Genomic DNA, 21584 nt, shown 5'->3' on the forward strand with positions numbered 1-21584 from the left:
GCCACGCACTCTGAACTGGTAGATCCATAAGAGCATAATTTCTTCACTGAATTTTGCACTCCAAGAAATGTGTACACGTACATCTTCCTCCAACACTGGGTTTATACTTCTCAACTCGGGAAGAGTCAGGTCCTGAAGCTGTTTGTTTACTGAGACACAAAGTGCAACAGATCTTCCAACTATATCATGGGTTGTCCTTAATGGTACTCCCTACACAAAAGCAAAGACAAGTCAAAAAACTTATTGATCATTATGTAAACTTTTATTTTTTGGCTTTAGCATCTAATGTAAGAACCACGGATTATTTAGTTTGTTTCATCTTTGGATTTTTTTCCCATCTATTATGGATTCATGGATATAAGTTACATTTAAGGTCTTCATGCATTACAATGAATTGCTATTTGAGAAAACAAGGTTTGATAAAAGTCACTTACTTTATTCACTTGATAATCCGCAAGCGCAGTGGCATCAAAAATTTATATTTTGTGAAATAGGATAGTACAGTTTCATTTTAACACTTCGTGAAGTTTTATAGATAAGGAAATAGAGTTTTAAATTGACATTTCGTGAAATTTTATGTAACCATAGAATTTATGAAAAATTGAAAGTCTCGACAGTGTAAATATATAGATATAACATTTTTATTAATTTTTTATTATTAACATTTAGATGTTTTTCTCCAAGATCAATGTGTGTGTCAATTGTTAAGTGTGACACTCCTTGCAACTTCAAATACACTGCATCATATCCAAATAAATGTAAATGAACTATGTATAAATGAAATGAAAATATAAAAACGAAAAAAAATAAAAATAAAAATAAATCATCCTGCTTCATTCATAAGTCAGTAGTGTATACTAAATAGTCAAAGCCACAACTGTATCACTGAAATCCAATAATCTTAAAGTTACACTCACATTGCGCAAATCAAAACATACTAAAAATTCCATTAAAGTAGTATGGGAGATGTAAAACAAAAAGGATGACTCAATCTTTGAAATATATAACTCATTGGATGGCATATGGCTTATTTGCTCACACTAATTTTTTCTTTAGCAAAAAAATATACAATATTAGAGATGAATCTTTTGACTAATATTAGAGATGAATATTAATATACAATAATCTTTTGAGTTTAGGTTGTTGTGAAAGATGAATGTGTTTGCGGTGACTCATATTATTGTTTTGAATTTATGTTGTGGGAAAAGAGAACTTATGTGCCTCTCTGCCCTCTTTGGGACCCTAGTGTAATATGAATATCAGTTACTTCATACTTATTGTTTGTTATTGACTGTTTCTGGATAAATAAAGTAGTAGTATTTATTGTTCTATTGAGTTTGTTGTGATAATTACCAAAGTTTTGGGTGGGTGATTTTCTTAGTGAATTCTCTCTATTGTTTTTTAATTAAATACCGAGAATCGCCACTCGGAACAGTCGCAACACCACGAGCAGCAAGCCCTCCATCTTTCATTCACCAGACCGAAGAAGCATTTGAAACAAGAGAAGATTGCAAAGCTCGTTGATAGGGTGAACTCTCAACCTTTCTTTATTCTATATATAAATCAAATTATGTATAAGTACCGTGGGGGGGACTATCAAAAAAATGATAACGAGAGTAGGGTAAACTTCTAGTATAATCAACGGTGTCATTTCACAGATAATAATAACAAATTTTTGTTAGGTGTCATTATATACCCGGAGACTGTTGGTGCTAAGTCCGGGATTTTGCTACAAGTCGATAGACGAGAGACTTCAATTCTATTTGTAGATCTCTTGATGTAACTCAAATAATGAGATGAATATGTTGCTGATAATTATGATTTTCTCTTCATTCAATAATACAAACGAAACAATTCATCGTCACATTCCTAGCTGAGACCAGTAGTTTGATGGTTTCAAGTTTACCCACCAAGATCGCTCACCTATCCTTGGATTGTGGATCCACTTCTTTATTCCATGAGATTCTTTCAAATATTTTCGGCACAATAACGGGAGTATGTGTCCTAATCTACTACTAACACTCAAATCATAACTACCTTCCGTATTCAAACTCAATCCCAACAAACAGATAAAAAAGAAAAAACATCTCCTAATCAAACACAAAGTATATGATCATCTATTTCTTCCATTAGAACTAGATACGTCTTCGTTCATGCATAAATAGGTTGTTGTGAACTTGTGATTCCAAAGACTAAGAAGAGAATGCTCGGATTGTGATCAAGTACTTCTTCCACTTCTATAGATGGAAAAAGAGAAGCTATCTGATGTTCTTAGTGTTATATTTCGCGCTGTAATATTTTGTATTTTGGGTTGCGCGTTATTTGCAGCAGGTTTATCCAGGATCATACTACATCGTGGCGACCATGCTGATATATCCACCATCATAACAGGAGGATTGATATTTGTTTGCCTAGGTTTGTTTTTGCTTACCCTCTTCGCTTCGTTAGCATATGGTCAATGCAGTGGTCGCTATGCAACAAATACACCACTAGATGAGCTTGAGCCTAGTTCTGAGAAAATATGGTTCAGCTTATTTATGGGTGCAATGTTCTGTTTAAGTGCTTCGGGTTTTTTGACTATTCTATGGGGGGTTTTCAGTATAATAGATTCTCCTCTCAAAGCGAAGTATGTATTGAATATGATTATGGTGATGGTCGTCGGATTACTGATGTTCGTGTTCCCAATCGGATTGTTCGCGCAGCTTTTGCCAACTGTGCAGAGTTTATCAAAGATTTCACCCTCTCCACGAGCTGTTAAAGATAGTCATTCCCTGTTGCCATCATAGCCTCAGGGCCATATCCAATCTTAGAGTTTTTGAAACTTCTCTTTTGGAATGTACATAACTGCATAAGATATTCTGTTAATATTTGCAATTTGGTTGACATCTGAATTGTGAGTTTGATTGATTGCTATTACTATATTGTACAGTTACTCATTGATTAGATTATCTAAATGCAAAATTACTATGTACTTGATTCACGTGGCATGATATTACAGTAGCATTACTGTATGCGTAATTGTATCTTAACTTTCTTTTAAATTCAAAATGTCCGTAAGGATTGCTATTGTCATAAGGTTCATTTCAGTATGTTACTAGATTTTGGATCCGGGCATACGCCTGGGATCTATTAAATATTTTGTGTGCTGAAAAGGCTTTACAAAATGTCTCACACAAATTTTCGAATACTTATGCACCATAATCCCTAGTTATTAACGTATTTCGGTTTATTTTCAATAAAAATATATTATGATTTGAAAATTTGCCGCCGTAATTTTCAAATAGAATTATCTTAAACTCGATCTAGCTTGTATAATAGTTTTATTAGATTTATGGTGATTTAGCGGCAAATTTTTGAATCAGAATATATTTTTATTGAAAATAAACCGAAATACGTTAATGAGTAGCGATTATGGTGCATAAGTACTTAGAAACTAAGGGATCAAATTGAGATAGTCTATTCACTTTGTGGTTTAAAATATTAATCCATAATTTTCAAATGAAATTATCTTAAACTCGATCTAGCTTGTATAATAGTTTTATTAGATTTATAGTGATTTAGCAGTAAATCATCACCGTTCGGCTTACGTACTAATGTGTACAAATCACTAAAACAGATTGATTGTTTTCATATTCTCAAGGAATACACTACTCCCACTTGAAAAGATTTATCACATGAACGTGTCCTATGAATGAGTGTCGTTATATTAAATTATTCTAAAAAATATTAGCAACTATGCATAGCTATGAGATATGAAAATTATATTAACTCTATAAAAAAGAAGCATCAAACCTTGATAAAACTCATCGACTTTTTTTTATTGTTAAGTTTAATAATAGAAGTTTGATTAAAGTTTTGTGAGAATGCCTAATGTGGCGAAGATAATATTGAAGCTGCTTGAATAGCAAGACATTCCCAATCACAATAAAAGAATTATAATAAACACTACTTGAAATGCAAAACTATATTTGTCGAGACATTTATTCCCCCTACATATAATACAAATATGTTTTAGGGTTATTAGTTCAATGCATTTGCATCAAGTTTCTGATTTTTCATTAATTATTCTTTGAGGTTAGTTTAATGTATTACGTTGCATCCAGTTTCCAATTTCCAATTTCTCATTAATTATTCTTTGAGGTTAGTTCAATGCAGTTTCATCAAGTTTCTAATTTTCTGTTAATTATTATTTGAGGTTAGTTCAGTGCAATTGCATCCACTTTATGATTTCTCGTTAGTTATTCATTAAAAGGTTAATTCAGTATAGTTGCATTTAGTTTTCGATGTTTCGTTAATTAGTGTTTGAGATTAGTTCATTGCATTTGCATCCAGGTTCCAATCTCCCGTTAATTACTCGTTGAGGTTAGTTCAATACATCTGCATCCAATTTCTGATTTTCCGTTAATTATTTTTCTAGGTTAGTTCGATATATAGTTTACAATTTCTATACAGTTTGCATACATGTAAGAGTCTGTTTTTATAAACTCACTTTTATTTTGGGTTCCTAATTACTCGTAATTACTCATGTGAGGAGGCTAAAAAAGTGGACATTTATGCTTTGAGGTCAGTGCGATGCAGTTACATCTGACTTCCGATTTCTAGTTAACTATTTTTTGAGGTTATTTCAATACATTTGCATCTAATTTCGCATTTTCCGTTAGTTAATCTCTGATTTTAGTTTAATGCAGTTGCATCCAATTTTTGGTTTTCTGTTAATTATTCTTTGAGGTTAGTTCAATGCAGTTGCATCCAATTTTATGTTAATTGTTCTTTGAGGTTAGTTCAATGCATTTGCATCAAGTTTCCGATTTCTCGTTAATTATTTTTTAAGGTTAGTTCAATGCAGTTACATCAAATTTATAATTTTCCATTAATTATTCATTTAGGTTAGTTTAGTGCAGTTTCATCTATTTATTAATGTTTCGTTAATTAGTCTTTGAGATTAGTTTATTGCATTTGGATCCAGTTTTCGATGTTCCATTAATAACTCTTTAATGTTAGTTCAATACATCTGCATCTAGTTTTTTTATTATTTATGCTTTTAGATTAGTTCGATACAATTATATCCGGTTTCTGATTTTCCGTTAACTATTCTTTTAGGTTATTTCAATGCATTTGCATTTAGTTTCCAATTTCCCACCAATTATTCTATGAGGTTAGTTCAATGCAGTTGCATTCGGTTTTTTTATTTTCTGTTAATTATTTTTTGAGTTAAGTTCAATGCATTTGCATCTAGTTTCCGGTTTTCTATTAATTATTATTAGGTTTCTTTGATGTATTTGCATATCGTTTCCAATTTTCCATTAAATATTTTTCAAAAATTTGTATCCAATTTCTAATTTCCCGTTAGTTACTCTCTGTCGTTAGTTTAATGCAATTTGCATAAAGTTTTCGATTTCCCGTTAATTACTCTTTGAGCTCAGTTATGTATTTGAATTCAGTTTCCGATTTCCTTATAATTATCTAATGTGGTGTATAATATTAACTTCTACTGATCCATCTGTAGTGTCCTTGCAAACATGACATAAAAAGTAAATTATGCTTAATTTACTATGTGCATGGGATCATCGAAGATTATCCAGTTCTCGATTTCCCGTTAATTATTATTTAAATTATGCATGACTCACAATGTAGAATCTTCAAAGATTATCTACGAACGGGTGTTGTTATATTAATTATTCTGAAAACTATTTGCAAATATGCAGAACTATTATATATTAATATTATATTGATCCCTCAACCCAACTTCTTATAACGTAAAAACCTCACTCTCCATTAAAAAAAAAAGAACTCACCTGTGATAAAACCCTTCAACTTCATTTTGTTGTTTAATAATAGAAGTTTGATTGAAGTTTTGTGAGATTACCTAATAAGGCGAAGTTCATATATATTGAAGCTACTTGAATAGCAAGGAGTTTCCAATCATATGGAAAGATATAAGATAAATATTATTTTAAATGCAAAACTATACTTATCAAGACATTCCCACAACATATAACTCAACTATGTTTTGAGGTTAGTTTAATGTATTTGCATTCAGTTTCTGATTTTCCGTTATTTATATTTTGAGGTTAGTTCAACGCAGTTGCATCCAATTTGCAATTCCCGTTATTTATTTTTTGAGATCAGTTCAATGCAGTTGCATCCAGTTTTTGATTTCTCGTTAATTATTCTTTTCGATTAGTTCAACACATTTGCATCCAATTTCCAATTTCATATTGTTAATTGTTATATTATTTGAAGTCAGTTCAATGCATTTGCATCCAGTTTTTGATTTTTCGTTAATTATTCTGTGAGATTAGTTTAATGCATTTGCATCTAGTTTCTGATTTCTCGTTTATTATTTGATAAAGTTGTATTTTCATCTAGTTTCCGATTTCCCGTTAATTATTTCTTGAGGTTTTGCATCCAGTTTATTTTTTGAGATTAGTTCAGTGCAGTTGCATCCGGTTTCCGATTTCTCGTTAATTATTTTTTAAGATTAGTTCCACGCATTTGCATTATATTTCCAATTTATAATTAATTTTTCTTTGAAGTTAGTTTAATGCATTTGCATCCAGTTTCCGATTTTCCGACAATTATTTTTTTTATGTTAGTTTGATATATTTGCATCGGGGTTTTAATTTTCGGTTAATTATTCTTTGAGGTTAGTTTAATGCAGTTCTATCCATATTCCGATTTTCTATTAATTATTTTTTAAGATTAGTTTAATGCTTGCATTTGCATCCAGTTTCCGATTTCCCGTTAAATATTATTTGATGTTAGTTCGATACATTTGCATCCAGTTTTCAGTTCTCCATTAATTGTTTTTTTACGTTAGTTTCAATCAATATAATATATATTTTAAAATATTTGTCATTATTGTTTTGCCGTTATTTTTTTTTTTTCATTTTCTATTATATATTTTGTGATGTTATTTTTTGTATAATTGTTTTTAACTATGTTTTGAAGCCGTGTTAAGGATATATTCGAAATAAGTCGGTGCTTTATCATAGATACTAAAATTATATGATTTGTAATAGGGAATTAGTTTCTATAAATTACCTATTTTTTTGCAATTTATTTTATTTGATCAAATATATAACAATTGGAACACTAAAAATGTTTGATTCGTAATAGGAAATTACTTTATACAAATCACTTATTTTTTTAGCAAATTTTTTTATTTGATCAAATATATAAGAATTGGAAATACACTCAAACTCTCTAAATATAAGAATTAAAAATACACTCAAACTGTCCAAAGAGGTTCAATATACATGAGATTATAGGCTATTAGAAAATACTATCTTTCATATTAAAGTGCCACATAGGAGAGAGAAAATCCTCCTTTAAAGGTCTCTGCTTTAGTATATCAAAGACCATTAATATTGAGTAGTTGAAAATGCTCCCAGTGACCCACGTCAGCCCCCCTTTTTTCTCTCATACTGACACATCAGATTTTACCTAAAAAAATGAATTCTACGCCTTTTTTTGGCGATTTCAATTGTTCGTAGCCCAAAATACATAAAAACCCAAAATAGATAAATAGATAAAAATCTCTTTCTTAAATCTTATCTCATCTCCATTCTTAAATCTTATCTCCATTCTTAAACAAAACGAAATCTCTCTTCTTCCAAAATTAAACTACTTCCATAATTGTTCAGGATGATACACTCTATACACAATTCTCTCTCGCCCGAAACCCCTTACCATACAAGGACTCTACTTCCATCCAAACAGAATTTCATTACATATATCATCATATGACTTCATCTCATAATCTCACAACTCCGTTTTTGAAAAACAAAACAACCTCCATGGAAGAAAATGAAGCAAAAAGTTACTTGGACATGGAGCAAAACCATTTTTACCCAAAACCATCATTCCAAAGTTGGCAAACTTACAAAACAACCCTATCCCAAACCGGTCATCGTTTAAAAGATCGGTTTCTAGACCGCTCAAGTAACACCCAAGAGTTAGAAGTCGAAAAGAAAGTGTTAATGAGATGAAAAGATGTTTGTCTTGGTGGGATTTAATATGGTTAAGTTTTGGTTCAGTTGTTGGTACTTGGTATATTTGTTTTGACAGTCAAGAAGCTCATAATCATGCCGCTATTGTTTTGTCGTATGCAATATCGTGTTTATCTCGCATTGCTTTCTGTTTTTGTTATAATTAATTTGTTGAAATTCCCATTCTTTGGTGGTTCGTTTTCGTTTCTTAGAATTGAGTTAGGTGATTTTGTTGCTTTTATTGTTGCTGAAATTATTCTCGTTAGAGGCGAGTTGGTGCCAAGGTTTAGCAAGATCATGGACTTCTTATTTTGCAACATTTATTAATCGTCACCGATTCATTCATTAAGGCTTTCATGTTAGGATTTAATTTATTAGACCCACTTGTCATTCTTTGTTTTATGCACTTTATCGGCAATTCCAATGTTTGGTTCAAGAGAAGACATCGCTTCTTAATTGGATTGCTGCTATGCTTAGTGTTGGAATTATTGTGTTTGTGTAGATAAAAACCTCTTTCTATACTCTTTTTTCAATTCTAAAAAACACTCCCAACTCTCAAAAAAAAAAAATCGTCTCTTCTTCCAATTCACCTGTATTCGAAAATGAACCAAAATCTTTCCACTAAATACCTTTTTGACTATTGGCTCAATCTTCCTTGCCGAGTTAGGAACTGCGTTCCCAATGGCATTCAAATTCGTAAGTATATATTCAACGCAAGAAGAGGAGAAACTCAAGAACCAGCAATAACCTTTCATGTAAACCCTTCTGTCTTATCTTTTGAGTTTGTAACTTAACATGCAGAGTCGGATTTATTTATTTGAACTATTTAAACCTCGATAAATTTTAAGTAGACGGAGTAAAGATTCATATTCATGAAAAATAAAAAGAACATACAAACACAAGGGAAGTACTTGCAATGTACTCATTGGTTCTTCATGTGGTCCTTAAGGATGTGGAATCTCAGAGAAGCATTGCCTATTGTGACAATGCGTTATATTGGTTTCGAATATAATAGATGATGCATGTGATATTTATTTAACAATCAATTGATTCTTTTGATATTGCTATTTGTTTTAGCGTAGAACCAAATTAATAGACAATATCTTTGGAACATACTATGTTGTGTGCATAGGCACCACCCCACTTTTAATGGTCGGAAGCACCTTGTCACCTTGGGCTATAATATCTTTGATGGTTTTCACTTCTTTGCTATCCTATAACTCAATTACATTGTTGGAGTAAATAGAAATAGGAAAGAACTTCATCTGTATTTATGATTAATGGAAATTGTTGTTATTGCAGTTCACAATTAATCCTCGCCACTGGATCGAGCAAAGATAATGGTGAAATCACATCCGTGCACGACGCATAAAAGTCAAAGCCCATGGAAAATGATATTGTGTGTATCCGGCTTCCCGACTAATGTATCTCAGACTTCGTATGTGTTCCATGTAAGTTATGTTTTATCTTATTCCTTTGTGTTTGTCTTGCTCAGCTGGGACATTCTGAATAATTCTGAAGAATATAAAGATATTCTTGATTAATGAATTCTTCTGCTCATCTGCCCCTCATGGGGTGCATTTCCCTCTCAAGGGCGTCCTTGAAGGAATGAAGCATTAGACATTATCTTTATATTGCATCTGCATCCTATTGTGAAGTCAGAATTTGAACCCTTGGATAAGATTCTGGGCCAAACTATTTTTATTTTATTTTTTAAAAAGAAAAGAAAGCCTGGACTCCAATGGACATTCTGAATAGTTCTGAAGAATATAAAGATATTCCTGATTAAGGAATTCTTCTGCTCATCCGCCCCTCATGGTGGTGGGGAGTGGGGGGTCCATTTCCCTCTCATGGGCGTCCTTGAAGGAATGAAGCATTAGACATTATCTTTATATTGCATCTGCATCCTATTGTGAAGTCAGAATTTGAACCCCTGGATAAGCTTCGGGCCAAACTATTTTTTTTAAAGAAAAGAAAACCGGACTCCAATGGAAGAGTTAATTCTACTTACGCCTTCATGGGTCTATAGTTATTTTCTGCTTGAATGACTGAGATCTCCCACTTTGTGATATATATTGTTGCTCTCCTCATTTCTTGCTCCTGAATAAAGTGTGGTCATTATCCGTTGCATGATGGACAAATGAATGTACGGTTCAAGTGTTCAACATTTGTACTAATAGACAAGCAAGTTCCAAAGTACTTATCTCATATGATACTTTGAAGTTTGAATGGGCCTGGCAACACCCAACGGAATGAACGGAGTCCTTGGTCGCGAGGAAGGCTACTTTTGTGAGTTTGAAATCCCTCTCCGGGATAGTGGGTAAGATCAAGCTTAGGTACCCCGATACTCACTCTTCCACCTCGGCAGGGTAAAACTTCTAATAGTAGGTTTTAAATAAAGTTATTATGCCTACTTTATCGCTTTGCTTAAGAATAAACCGATTAAAAGCGGTTTCACTCTTTTGCTTTTATTGTCCAAATTTTGAAGCTCACGGGAACTTCTTTTCTACAAAATACATGAAGAATACTGTTGGTTCCTCAAGTTTGCGAAGCAAATGAAAGTCCAATTTTATCCAATGGATGAACTTCCATGCTACACGGGTGACCCGGATGAACCGGAAGATAATGATTTGGATGATGTAGATGAAGATATCAAAATGGAGGTCCCAACAGGACACAGGGGAGCAAACTGATATATCAATGGGCAGCATACCCAGTTATAATCATAATAGTGTAAAGGCGGTACATGACACACTAAATTTGGACAAAAATGATGCGAGAAGACAGACGGGAGATCCGTTCTCCCTAGGTGGAGATCGGCGGATGCTTGGGTTCAAAAGCAGAGACATCCTTGGGTTGGTCGACAGTAGTAGGTTGTCCACCGTGGACTTCATTATACTTGAAATCAGCTCTACCAAATGACTTATCTAATCGGTAGTCATGTCGATGGTAGACTCTACTATTCTCTTATTGATACCCCCTCGAAGACACCCGTTATCCAAGAATCTTCAGGCTCGTTAAGGCGGTTGAGCACCAAATAAGTGTCAACAGACTCCATTATTTGTCGACAAAAATCAACCACCACCGCTACGAAGTCTTCTCACTACACCTAAGGTTGAGGTTATAGATATTCGGACACCATCTTCGACTTTGCATGATTAATTCATTCCGTAAAAAGAAAAAAAAACAAACAAGATTCACAAAAGATCATTAACTTGACCAAGTCACCGATTTTGTTCAATTATAGAATTTTGCGTGTGTACTACTATACTATTTCAAATGATATTGCATTGTATACTTGTATCATTTATTTGAAATTATTTGATTCAGACTTCGAGAGTGATAATTATAGCAAAAATTGTTTAAAAACGTAAAACGATGTCATTTGGCGGCAAAAAGTTCTCTCGAGTTTGAGAAATCTCAACCTTCTTCTCCAATATACCGTAGGCTCACCCTAGGAAAAAAGTTGCATTCGGTAGGTAGTCTTTGAAACACCATTTTTATTCTTTACCTGTAGAACACATGTAGGTTAACGATTCCATCTTTGTAGTGTATAGTAGTGGATGACTGGAACAAATTTCCCATCTAGGATAGATTCTTCATTATGCACAGGGTGATCCTATAAGTTTGGGATGAAATGAAAGTGTATAGTCATATTTGACCCTTTAAAGAATTGCGAAAGGGAGATTCTAAAGGCCTTGACTTCTCTGGTGGAGATGGTACCGGTGAGACTGAGAATCTGCCCTTGCCAGTATGTGTTGACACTACTAAAAAAAGGGCTTTTTATGACAGCTTTTAGTTGTCATGAAATACATATCATGGCACTTTCTGATTGAAAAACTAGCCGTCATTACTGGGGGTGTCATAAAAAGTCAACCAAAACCGTCATTAAAATTATGACAGTTCATAGAAAGACGTCTTAAAAGTTCCTCCCATTATGACATATATTAGTCTTTAAAGCGTCATTGTAGGTAAATTTTACTATGACACCTCATATGTAACCGTCATAAATTATAGTTGCAACCGTCAAGAAATGACCATTGACTACTGTGGAACAGTCATTTTATAGAACAAAAAACGTCAACAAATAGTTTACCCTATGATAGTTCTTCTAAAACCGTCATCTTTTTTTTTTTTTTTTTTTTTAAAAAAAAATATATATATATTATTATTATATTTTTCCCGCCAAATATACTGCATAATAACAACACATTTAAAAAAACAAATTGCTCCATAAAATGCACATGTACACCATCACTCCTATTATAGAATATAGTATTCATTCTATCATTGTACTTACATTTTCCTCCAAAAGAAAAATACAATACAAAAAATATACATTACATTGAACTTACAACTAGCTAGAAAGAAAATCTTGTTAGAAAATTCCCAAGTAGATGTAGTATAGACCACCTCCATTCTTCAAGGCAACAAACAAATGCCACATACGTTGCCTGTTTCATTTAACAACAGAGTTTAGATAGACTTCAATCTTAAATTGAAACTTAATATTCAGAACTTAGATGAAAGCTGGTAAGCACTAGGCATGCATTCTACTAATAAAGACTACTTATCTCGACAAAACGAAAAATAAAATAACAATTAGGAAATCCTTTGGTCATGTATCCATATGTGTAGCGCCCCGATTTTTCGGACAATTGAATATTCAGATAAAAGAACTCGATCCAAATATTCAACCATCTAATAAACCAAGACGTGAGCGGTTTTGACTCACATGAGTCCAACTAGAACTAAAATATAAAACACCCCTTTGAACATTGCGTTCAAAGAAATTTCGACAGAGTTTCCTCTGTATTTCCAACATTTCATAAATTTACAACCTGTCCTAACCTGAAAATCAAATAATATACTTCCATTTCATATATTAAAACCTCAGCTTTAAACCCAACTACTAAAAGATATTGATTCGTGGCTCCGACTACTTAACCATCTCGACAAATGCCAGTTAAATCAAGTAGTTGCAGTGCCCCGAAACCAATCTCTTACTCTAGATCGGTCTTTCACACTTAGAATGCTCATCAACGTCATAATTCCTACCTAATGGATGCATTCTAATATGGATTCATTCTTAAAGACAATAAATAAATAATAAATTATTACAACATGCTCTTAGAAGGAATAAAGTTGAAATTAAAATAAATAGGTAAATGAACCGTTGTACCACTCAGAGTGTGCTTCATTCACGTTAAATTGTTCTTAACTTGCCCGTACGCCTTTTCTTGTGTTATGGGAGCACCTGTTTATCCCTGTGAAGATACTCCAACGCTTAACGTTGGATACGTATGTGGGAACTACAGCCTTTTTACTCATGATCAGAGTAACAGATCTATAAATTAACAGACAGTGAAGTGTAAAATACCAAAAATGTCATTTACCGTAAAAATGTTTTTGACAGTCTTGAAAACATCTTCAATAGGCTTTCCAGCATCAATCTAATTAAAAATAATAATAATAATAATGAGATTTTGCATTACGAAGCTGCAGAGTTGGTCAAGAAGGAAGCTTGAACAAGAATTTACCACATGTACCTTCTCCCTAGACCTATAGTGCTCGATCACAGGAAGACTGGATTCCACAAAAACATTAAACCGTTTCCTTATTGTCTCAATGTTATCATCAACCCTTCCCTTCAATCCTCAAAAAGAGAGACTTTCAATAATACAATTTTTAATAGAGAAAGATCAGTAGAAAAAATAGCTTGGAAACAGGTGACAATTAAAATAGATAAAGAGTTTAACAAAGAGCTTCATTTCAAAAACCTGGTTCCTGCCCAGAAGTCGCTTCTCCATCTCTTCTTCTGAACAGTCAAAAAAGAGTACAAATTCTGGCACGATACCCGTCTGTGAGATAATTCAAGGAAGGAAACTAAGAGTTACAAAGAAATTAGTTGGATAAGTCAGCACTTTCCACTAACAATATTTAACAAATTAAGCACAACATCTTTTTTAGGTAATTTCATTGTAAATTTGGAACATTGCATTTTGGAAACGCAGGATGTGTGCTTAGTGATAATGATAATTCAAGATAAATTGTTCCTTCAGTGCAAGTTCCATTTTCATTTTCATTCTCTTGTCATTTTTCATTTATATTTGATCATGTGGACCTACTAGAGAAGCAATAATCTTACAACATTCTCAAATGCAGCACGGTTCTCTTCATTACGGGGGAATCCATCAATAAGGAATTTGTCATTATCGCTTTCCTGCATTGCCAGTTGGAGAAGCTTCACAGTGACCTCTGAAGGGACAATTTTTCCTTCCTTTATCATGTTCTGTATCATGGTACTGTGGCAAGGAAAGACACTTAGAATCCCACAGTTTAAGAAAAGGATGGTGTATTCGGAAAACTGTAATTTAATTCGTCAAAGCCAGGGGAGTGGCTTCCCTATAACGGATCCATAAGGATGGTTCCCAACAAACACAGCAGCATATACACACAAAGACAGCATTGTAGACAAGTGTAAAATAAAAATCAAAAATAAAATTAAAGATAAAAACTTTTTAAGAAACATGTCATCATGTTTTTGCAAAATCATTGAGTGATAGGAAGTACTAATTCGAAAAGTTACATGATAAGTTGTCAACGGCCAAGTGCAAACCACTTCCATCAGGCCGTCTTGAACAGCCTTCGTGAATTCATCAGGACTACATATTTTTCCGAGAATGTAACAGATTTTATTATAAATTCCCCAGGAAACATGAAAACAGTATTAAGTGATCTTAGCATCAGATCTTCCTTTTTTGTGATCATTGTTGTTAACGCCTGACTCAATCAATTTTAACGCAAGTAACACGGATACTTCATATTCTGAAAAAATCCGTGTCCGACACACAGGCATACAACAGACACTCATATCGAAGACACGGACAAGCTGTGCATACTACTTCAAACTAGGGTTTTTTCTATATTCCAAATGACTAAGAAATTAATCTATTAACAGATTTACGACTCGATGATATGTCACTTTCATAGTTATTGATTTGTAAGGAAACATTTTGTAAGGTTTTGAGCCCAATAATTAGTTGTGTAACTAAAGAATAGTAATAGTTTTCATTTTAATTAGCTGTGTGTCCCCTTGTCCTATTTGTATAGGTCCCGTGTTGGACAGCTGACACTCCGAATCTGTGTAGGACACCGACACACGTGTCCATGTCAATGTGACTTAGGTTTTAGCATATAAATGTTGAGCCCATCAGTGGTGATGGCACCAATTCGTAGACACCTAATTTATGCTATTACAGACGATGGCTGGCATTAGAGGTTTGATGAATTACACTGCTTAGTCCAATAAGAGCAGTATCCATAGTGAGTCTTCTCTATCTAGCATATCCATCTAAATTTGGCATTTAGCCAACATCATCAAAGGATATATCATAGTTTTCCACTTTAAAAATAACTTTCCTGTACTGACAGTAGCATAGGTGACTTGAGCATAGACTCTTACCCATTCGCGGAACCTGATTTGATATCTTCTCGAAGAAGATCACCAGCACTGAGATGAGTGAAACCAAAGTGCTCGACAACAGTTGTACATTGGGTGCCCTTTCCACTACCAGGACCGCCTGTCCAATCAATACCAGAAGTCCAGAACCAAGATCAATTAACTCAGACACATCTTGAAACCAGTAAAATATAAGTCCGAAGAGGTAATACCAACAAACAAGCCTATAAAACCTATAGCACACTGGTCACAGATAGTACAGAGAAGACAACGAGCAAGGGGAGAAAGGGATTGGAAGCTTCTCAGATATAAAACAATCAAGTAGTGTGCACTTAATATAGAACATCATAGTCAATTTCACCAATACATCTATGGCATTTTAATTTCATCAACTGCACAAATGCATCAAATATATGACTACCAAGGAGGTACAGCATGCAAACAGGAAGTACCAAAAAAGACTATGGCACCAATTTCGAAATGCCACTAACTAAACAAACTTTAAGGGGGATAAACATATCAGTATATCACAAGAATTGCATACTTAAGTAAGAAACGAAAGAAATAATTCTCCAGAAAGTGTCCTCTATGGACGTCCTCCATATAGCAAGGGATATGGACTTAGGTGTTTGAGAAATTTAAGATGTTCCTTTTGAGCATTCTTGGTTAGATGGGACTTGTTTGTACAGCTTAGGAAATATGGGTGGGACATTGTACTTTTGTTCTTCTAGGTCTGTTTTCATTAATTTCATGTAGTTCTAGATCATATCAACGTACAGAGGAGTAAGAAACGTTTCAAACAAAATTTTATCTGGTGCCAATCTCGAATCTGAAACCTATTTCTTGTATTCGGAAAAAGAAAAGTAAAAGAGATATATTGGCAGTCTATAGAAAGGGATTGACCCTTCAACCATGTCCTTAACACCCACCATGCTTTTTTATTTTTATTTTTTTGGTTTCTCTCCAACTCTCCCATCATAAAATAACTTTAAAGATAACTGAGCTGCTTACCTTACAAGTCGTAGTCGACTTCAGGTTACCTTACAGCTGCTTACCCGAAGCGTTGCTTCCCTTACTTCTGCTTTCCCCTATAGCTACCTTTCACCGAACAGCTCTTGCAAGCCAACTAAAACTAATGCGATGTGGCGCCGATCTCGATCTGCTAGTTCCACCATATTTTCATTGATCATCAGCCGAGGAGGAGAGAAAGCATTCGTACGGCGGAAAATCTTGTATGATCACAACATATACTCGTCTAGAGAGTACCGTGAGATTCAATTTTGGTTCGCAAGAATGTATCGGTAGGAGGTTCTTTTCAGTTAAACCGACCAAGTTGTATGATCACAGTTTTGGTTATTTGGGATGTTTGGTTATTGAGTTACCAAAAAAAAAAGTTTGGTTATTAAGAATTGGGTATACTCATAGTTTGGAATTTCGGAATTTCGGAATTCTCGGAATTCCGACAAATCCAAAATCCAAAATTCATTAAATTTCGACCCCTATCACATTCGAAATTTCGGATATTTCGACTCTTTATTTGGAATTCCGTTTTTTTGAAAAACCGAAATTCCGGGCAGAATTCCGAAGTTTCGTTCGGAATCACGAACTATGGGTATACTATTACTGACCCGAGACTTAACCCAATTATTCATATTTACAGTTCACTCGACCAGTCGGTTACAATGGTTTCGTTTTTAATTGTTCCCAAATGGTTAGACAATTAATTAAACACCGGTTAGTGCCAGAAGGAAAAAGTTAGACAATTTTTTACTTGACGTTTGTGAGAATGAACTCATAAATTAGACACCAAACTTGACACATTAATAAAAAACGTCAAAGATATTTATGACGGCTAGCGATATAACGATCAACATTAACATCATCGTCATAAAATGAACGATAAGTATACAATTGTTAGTCACTAACTTGACACATTGATAAAAAACATCACATATATTTATGACGCATGACCTATAACCGTCAACATTTGACATCAAGCGTCATAAAATTAATGGTGAGTTAGAAATAATGACGGGTTATACGGAAGTCGTCAAGGTAGAAAAAAAATAGCCGTCATAGAAAGCCCTTTTTTTAGTAGTGTGAAGACATCGCTGACTTAAACATAGACTTAGGTAGACTCCCAGTAGCTGTTAAGCCAAGATGATGGGGTGGCAATGGGTGAAGAAGGGAAAAAGCAAAGACATCAAGTAAGTAACAACATCATTATCAACTTTCTACAAGAGATTAAAATCTGACATATGCCCATACCTTGAGTTGGCTCAACTTTCCGTTTTTTGAATGGAGGATCTCTCTTTGGTTTATGGGTTGTCCTTCCTGAATTTATTAGCAAAACGTATCAATGTTGTTGATCAGGGTAAAATTAAATAAAAGAGGGCGTTAATGAGGCTGGGAGTGGGAATCACAAGATACACCAGAATCTTTAAGATACCGCACATGATTAGCTCAGTAACTACTCCTTTTTCAGGGGGGGTTCTGTACTGCAAGCCTCAACTTTGATTAACTCTATAAATTTTGTGTGGACGACTTTTTAAGCAAAATACTGATTTTATTGTATTTTGATTTCTGGCATGGTTATTAAAGGTATTGTGGTTAAAATTGCATAGAGAGAGGTGAAGAAGTCTGACACAATCCAAAACGTGAGAACTAAATTTTCAAAATTGGAAGGTATATCTATGGTAAATCTGAAGAGTCTGTCTTTTGCGGGAGATTGGCTTCAGAATGAGCAAAAGGTTGTTGATTATGACATAAAGAATGGCTCAATCATCGGTGTCTTTTCCGGATTCGAGGATTCAACAAAAATACATGTAAAGATGTTGCGATCGGGAAGCCAATAACACTTGATGTGGGTATGAGGGACACAGTCCTTACTATCAAAGCGCAAGATACGAACAAGGAGGGTATCTCGTTGGCCAACAAGTGCTTTTCTACTTAGGAGAAGAACTGGATGATGGTCGAACGATTGCAAGTTATAACATTGAGGAGGGTCAACAATTTATGCAGTCTTTCGTTTGGAAGATACAATGCTAATATCGGTTACTACTCTTGAAAAAATAGAACTTTTAGTCTTAAAGTGAAAAGATGGTTTACGGTTCAATGTCAAGTTCCCCGATTGAAAGCATGGTGGGGATCCCAATTGGCAAACGTAAAACTCGGCTTGACAAGGTGGAGTGGAGAATGATATGACTTTAGCGGACTTACATTTTTCGCGGACGACATTGAATTTGAGAAGTGACAAAGATGCAAATATTCATTAGGGTGCCTTCGGTAAATTGATTAATTGCAGAGTGGATGGATCTTATAATCGTTCAAAATGTGCAAGAAATGATTGAAGAGAGCAGGAGGGAATACATATAAGGTCGCAAAGGCTCATCTACGGTGCGATGCGGCTTGAGCCTTCAGCAAGCAGTTTGGACGACTACAATATTAGGGAAGACATACAATTCATTTGGTTCTTCGTCTATGTGGGTGTTAGATAAAGATAATTGTTAATCTTCTGGTTGGATTAGTTGATTAGATAGAAGGTATTGTACGTTTTAGCATATTGTTCTTATTGCTTAGAAGCTTTTTAGAATTTTATTTCTATGCAATTTAAAAGTTGGGTGCTGCTTTTGGGGTTTTAATTGTGTTTTTTTTTTTTATAGTTAAACTTTGGTATGTATTTGGACTCAAGTTTTAGTAGATTGTTTAATTTCTTTGACACTCATAGGCCACATTATTAGCATGGCTTTCAAAAAGTAAAAAAATTACATAATAAGCAATTAGTGTTGTAATATATTATGAGGCTTCAAATGGGGTATATAACGGTGCATTTAGATTGATTGTTTTATTCAGATTTTTTATAATGGATCGCTACCAAGTGCTACTCTTCTCAACCATGCCTAAATCCTTAGAAAGGGAGCTGGAAACAACTATGGCAGCCGTGTAGCTGGAACCACGATGAGATATACTCAGCTGATGGTTAGTTTAATTGGATTGAGGGAGTATTGAACATTGCTGATAATCAGGTTCTTTGTAATTATAAATTAGAGCGCCATCTACTGGATGTTCCTAATTAGTATTCCCATTACCATATGATTCTCCAGCCTCATAAGGTATGAACATATTGATGTAAGAATGACATTTTTATCCTTTAAGTGAAACTAATTTATTAGCATCTTAAAAGGATAGACTACAACTCCCCATATCAATAGTACGCGGTATTGCCTGAGATCATAAAATATGATAGCTATAAATATATCAGTGGAGAGATTTATCTATATTGATAGTCTTGATAAAGATAAATGGAGAATTTGCGTGAATTTGAGGAATTACATTTTTTTTTTTTTTGAATTGTGGATTGGTAGAACAAAAGAGACATAATTCTATGTTACTGTACGGTGATATATATAAGATGAAGCTTATATATCGAAAACGACATATTGAAAAGAGTCCTAGCGCACTTCAGTAGACAATGTCATCTTCCTACCAAGTGGCTAAATGCCTAAATAGATGATTTGGAGTGGTTAATGACCAAAATTATGATGCCCATTTTTTTTTAAAATAATTTTAGGATATAAAGGGGTTCAAGGTTCCTCCTTAGATTACGCTTTTCATCTCATTTAGAAATGTATGGAACCCCTGTCCAACATTATTTAATTTTCTATTTTCAAGTGAATTTGAAGTAAAATTTTTAGACGACTTCTCATTTCCAAGGCAAATATAGCTATTCTAACATAAATTACTTGTTTTCGGTCATGTGGATGGCACCCCGACTAAGTTTGAACTTGGATATTTTCATGTCAGGCAGGATTCAAGGTTCCTCCTTACATTGTGTTTTTCATTTCATTTAGTGATATATGCAACTCCTGTCCGACAAAATGTAATCTTCTATTTCCAAATTAATTTCCATGAAATTTTTTGAGCAGCTTATAATTTCTGGAAATTAAATACAACTATTCCAACAGTATGATTTTTATTTCATGTCACGTGGACGTGCCACCTGTTTAATTTGAACTTAGCCTTACCTACTCTCTCAATGCCTATTTGATCAGTGTCATTCGATCTTCAACCTCACCACCCACCAAATAAAGTTCTTCCCCATGGTAAGTTCTTCCACAAGGTAAGATAATCACTTTGCTTCAGATATATATTATTATACGTTTTTACAACTCTAAGATCTGTGCTTTAAAGATAATCACTTTGTTGGGTGGTTATATAACGTTTTCCAAGTATATCAGAATTGTTAAAGATTTGTTGCCCAAGATTTACGTCTTTGTCATGACTCACGAGGTCAATTTCCAATTAGTAGAGTTCCTGTTATTTGGTTTAATTTGTTCTTATTATGGAATCAAATTTCCAGGTTTTCTTCATCTCTTCAATTCCCTATAAAGTATATGTCAAAATGTGGCCCTTATTTTCTTCATTTCATTGTGTTATTTATGACAATAATACTTCAAAAAAAATTAGAAAAACATAAACCCATTAAACAAAGTATATATATATTTATAAGCAGTGAATCATTAGCTATCAATATACATATATTATTTATTCAAGTGGATTGTAGGTTTTTGAGTCATTAGTTATCTATGTAGCAAGTCCGGCCATAGGCCGGGCCAAATGGCTAGTAGATAGTAGATGTTGGGCATTGTTTTTATTTACGTTGCTATGATAGTCTTTAGTAAGCACTTTAGTATTTTGCGTTTTTGATGCATAATAGGACACTGCCATAATGGTTTGATAGTATACAGATGGTTTTAGATGTTACGTGTACATTACCAGTTACAATTCTCAAGATCAAATTAATTTTGTTGTCTTTATAGCAGAGAAGAAAATACTCGATTATTCGTTCATTCAAGTTTATTTAGTATTTCTTTTATTTTCCTTGCATGAGCAACTCTGGATTCCTTGCATGTAACAGGTGTAGAGTTCTATATGATTGCTTTTCGTCATGTGCAGTTCTCACAGACCTAGGAATTCATTTGGGACTGATCGGAAATCAATTTCGCGCTCGAATTGCAATAGGGACATTGTACATCACTTATTTTTTTGCTTTTTACGCTATTTAGTTGGTACTCGATTTCACTGATGATTTCATGATAATAAACAATTCCTTATGCTGTTTAGATTATTAA

At 33.9% G+C, this 21584-nt stretch overlaps 1 protein-coding gene and 1 long non-coding RNA gene across 13 annotated transcripts; one reads left to right on the forward strand and one right to left on the reverse strand.

Moving 5' to 3' along the window:
* The first annotated feature begins 2050 nt into the window (after positions 1-2050).
* LOC147501679 (uncharacterized) lies at positions 2051-21584 on the forward strand. The gene is made up of 2 exons (XR_015221431.1): positions 2051-2893; positions 21409-21584. It is a non-coding gene; the product is annotated as an uncharacterized LOC147501679 (long non-coding RNA).
* LOC147501680 (UMP-CMP kinase 3-like) lies at positions 12204-16845 on the reverse strand. 12 transcript variants are annotated; one of them, XR_015221430.1, is made up of 8 exons: positions 16509-16843; positions 15457-15574; positions 14140-14296; positions 13772-13852; positions 13541-13639; positions 13388-13444; positions 13174-13258; positions 12204-12445 (listed from the first exon to the last, which is right to left on the reverse strand). XR_015221430.1 is itself a non-coding variant. In XM_086606701.1 (8 exons), exons 3-7 carry the CDS (start codon positions 14290-14292, stop codon positions 13209-13211), a joined length of 459 nt encoding a protein of 152 aa, XP_086462827.1. In that variant the 5' UTR covers positions 14293-14296; positions 15457-15574; positions 16465-16843; the 3' UTR covers positions 12204-12445; positions 13174-13208. The 12 variants fall into 12 exon arrangements, 9 of the variants coding, with proteins under 9 accessions (XP_086462827.1, XP_086462826.1, XP_086462830.1 ...); XR_015221429.1 differs by having other exon boundaries at positions 16465-16843; XR_015221428.1 differs by having other exon boundaries at positions 13532-13639; positions 16465-16843.

This window comes from Coptis chinensis, chromosome 4, assembly GCF_015680905.1.
Source record: "Coptis chinensis isolate HL-2020 chromosome 4, ASM1568090v1, whole genome shotgun sequence".
NCBI classification, from domain to species: Eukaryota; Viridiplantae; Streptophyta; class Magnoliopsida; order Ranunculales; family Ranunculaceae; genus Coptis; species Coptis chinensis.

Excerpts from the sequence above, each read along its gene's own strand:
- LOC147501680 (XM_086606697.1), bottom strand. The coding sequence starts at position 14,292 with ATGATACAGAACATGATAAAGGAAGGAAAAATTGTCCCTTCAGAGGTC. Across the intron at positions 13,640-13,771 it reads GACTTCTGGGCAGGAACCAG|GGAAGGGTTGATGATAACAT; the intron begins GTTTTTGAAATG and ends TGAGGATTGAAG. Across the intron at positions 13,445-13,531 it reads CTAGGGAGAAGGTACATGTG|ATTGATGCTGGAAAGCCTAT; the intron begins GTAAATTCTTGT and ends ATTTTTAATTAG.